Genomic DNA, 3,263 nt, shown 5'->3' with positions numbered 1-3,263 from the left:
TTTGGTATCAGAGCAAGGTTGAAAAAATGGCATTTAATTACGACTCAAACTTAAAATTCAAGGAAGGACACTCTACGAATCATCCACCAATGTTTGATGGACTGAATTACAACTATTCAAAGTGTCAGATGAAAATCTATCTCTAATCAATTGGCTACGAATTTTGGAACGTTGTGGAAGCAAAATATGAGAAGCTAACTACTCCTTTCACGGAATGGACTACATCTCAAAGGAATAATGCAAATTTAGATTCAAAAGCAATGAATGCTTTGTTCTGTGCTCTTGACAAGAATAAGTTCAACAGGGTGTCAACGGCTACATCTGCATATGACATTTGGTACACACTTGAGGTAACTCATGAAGGCACAAATAAGGTTAAAGAATCTAAAATTTTTGTTCTTGTACACAAACTCGAATTATTTAGAATGAAGGAAAACGAGACCATTGGAGAGATATTTATAAGGTTTATCGATATCACCAATTCTCTCATTGGTCTTGAAAAAGTATACACTCAAGTAGAGATGGTGCGGAAGATACTTTGTTCACTTACTCCACATTGGGAAAAGAAAGTTACCGCTATAAAGGAAGCACATGACTTATCAACTGAAGATAGAAACAATGAGGATGAATCAAAGAACAAGAAAGTGTAGGCATCGAAAATTGCCCATAGGTCTCCACGAACAGCTCAGTGTTAAAGAACGACGATGAACGTCACTATCCGATCCATAGGAGTTCGATTGATGTCGATGAAACGATTGAAGCAAATCGACAAACTACGAAGGCACGGGCTAATCAGGAACCCTGCGGTGTTTACAAAAGGAACAACGCCCTCCATATCTCGTTCATCCTACAGATAATCCAACCATCAGAGCGGGTAGAACTCTTCGTCAGGCTTCCAACGCACTTGGAATCACTCAAATCCGAGTTCGGACGAAGAATTTACGGCGGAAACAATCAAACATACGCAACGGAGCGTCTCAGGCTGAACTGGGACACCCGGGGTGTCTCGGGAAAGTCGAAACACCCCAGGGGTGTCTAGGAAAATCCTAGACACCCCAGGGGTGTCTCGGCCAAGCCGAGACACCCCAGGTGGAGAATTGGCGAAGCCCTGCTGGAGTGAAGAGTGATCGAGCACTTCAACACAAGAGAGTTCTTCATCAGATCTACCTCACCCGCATCCGTTCCTTAGCATTACCCCTCGTCGGTAATCCTAAGAAGAGCAAATATCTCGCTTTATCCGAGATAGGCGCTTCAAGTTTCTAGATCTCCTAGTGGATCGACGAAGCTCTGCCCGATTTTTCTGGATCAGATCTGATTGCCAGGTAGTCCACGGATATCGACGTCCCCGTCACAGGCTAAAGACCCACGCAAGCAAGAGACGATAAACGGATCTTGTGTTTATTTTCAAGAAAGTTGTAATTTTTATTTTCGTTATTTGAATTCATTTGTAACGTTTAAAGTTTTAATGAAATCAACGATGAAGGCAACTTTCGACGAAAACAAACTGGCGACCACAGTGGGAGCCAACAGCCTCGCTGCCGAGGCTGTCGTGACGCAACCGGCATTCAAGATCCTTGCCGCCGCTGCACTTGCACCACGTGACGTCCCTGCGTCGTCCAACGTGGTCGAGACCGCAGATCCGGACTTCTCCTCCGCCGAGGAGATGGCTACTGAAGACGCTCCAGCATTGTCAAAGAGAGCACGCCAAAGACGGCGTCAACGCCTTGCTCGTCAGCTGGCCAAGGCTTTGGAGCCGATGGACGGGATCCGCTATAATGTGGATCTAAAATCCAGGCAGCGTCGGGAACAATAACGGCAAACAACCAACTCCTCCTCCAAGACAGAAACGAACGAATGGGTTCGTGTCAAGAGGACCCGCTCCACCCTCGAGGAGCGAATCAAGAAGCGTCGAGCATTGCTCGCACATGCCCGAGCCCTTTTGCAGAGAGCGAAAGAAATGCAGAGGGGAGAAGCAGTGGAGAAGCCGCCTAAGCGCAAACAAGTTTGGGTGCCAAAAGCCAAATCAGCGCCTAAGGCAAAAGCAGGCAACGTTGCTCTCCGGCCTTCGTCAACTTCAGATCCCGAACCTCCGATAAAGCCCTACCGCAGCGCGGATTTCCCCAAGTTTAGGATTCCTCTGAAAGATCGTATCGGTGCCCTAGGTAAAGCACCCGTCAAGGAGCGATTGGGACCGTTGAAAAGTCCCCAAACAACAGTCAAGACTGGGGGTCGTACTAACAAAGGGAAAGCCCCTATTACCGACCGCATTGGATTGCGAGTCGAAGTTCAAGAGCCCGTTGGACTTTCACGCTCTCAAAGGCGTAAAAGTGAACGAGTGACTCTTGGAGACGCAAATAAAGCGTCGCGTCCCCAGAGGGAAACATATTTGTCTGATGACGATGTTACACCTGGGAAGGCGTGCCAACACTTTATGGGTTGCTCCGGTTATCAAACTGATGAGCTGTATAGGGCTCGGGGTGCGAATAAATCCCGGAAAAGAAATGTTCGAGACACGGTGCCTCATTGTCCGTGTGCCAACATAATCAAAGCAGTATTATCGGAATGCTGCTGTTCTAAAACCCCAAAAAGAGTCTCAGTGTTTGAGAGAATCTCTACCAGGGCGTCCGAGGCCAAACCAAGGCATTTCCAAAGGAGGAAACCCATTCGCCAAGATGATGAATTTCCAGAAGTGTCCGTCAATATGACCGGCAGAAGGAAATCGACGCAACACTTAAACCCAGGTGATTAGGGTCTTATGCTAATCTAATCCGATTAAATACCAATTAAAACTAATTAATAAGTATATTCTTGCAAGATGGATATACTACTAATAATGAGCAAGAATATGCAATATAAACAATGAGATATATCCTATATGATGAAAAATATATATGCAAGGATATATAAACAAACACAAGGGGTAAACAATATGAAATAGATAGTGGATCATATAAATAATGAGCTAATGACAATGGCGACAAGAGATATAAACATAAGTATAAATAAACGCCAAAGCACACTCAAACACACAATATGATCACGGAGTTCGGACCTTCCGTCCTACGTCTCCGCTCCCCACTCCCGGGGAGAAATCCACTATCACAACCGGGTTTTCTACGCTCACCCGAATAACGTTTACAACCACACAGTGTCGGTTTTCAACGCTCACCGAACAACGTTCACTCCTCACACTCGGTTTCTAGTTCACCGAAAACTTCACAACACACTCCGGTTTTCTAGCTCACCGAAAACCTTACAACACT

General features: G+C 45.6%; 1 protein-coding gene across 1 annotated transcript; it reads left to right on the top strand.

The window, feature by feature from the left end:
• Nucleotides 261-650, top strand: LOC109830695. The gene has a single exon (XM_020398054.1). It carries the CDS (start codon nucleotides 261-263, stop codon nucleotides 648-650), a length of 390 nt encoding a protein of 129 aa, XP_020253643.1.

This window comes from Asparagus officinalis, chromosome 1, assembly GCF_001876935.1.
Source record: "Asparagus officinalis chromosome 1, Aspof.V1, whole genome shotgun sequence".
Lineage (NCBI taxonomy): Eukaryota > Viridiplantae > Streptophyta > Magnoliopsida > Asparagales > Asparagaceae > Asparagus > Asparagus officinalis.
Note: the sequence above shows the minus strand (reverse complement) of the source record. Positions and strands in the feature narration are given on the sequence as shown.

Excerpts from the sequence above, each read along its gene's own strand:
- LOC109830695 (XM_020398054.1), top strand. The coding sequence starts at position 261 with ATGAATGCTTTGTTCTGTGCTCTTGACAAGAATAAGTTCAACAGGGTG.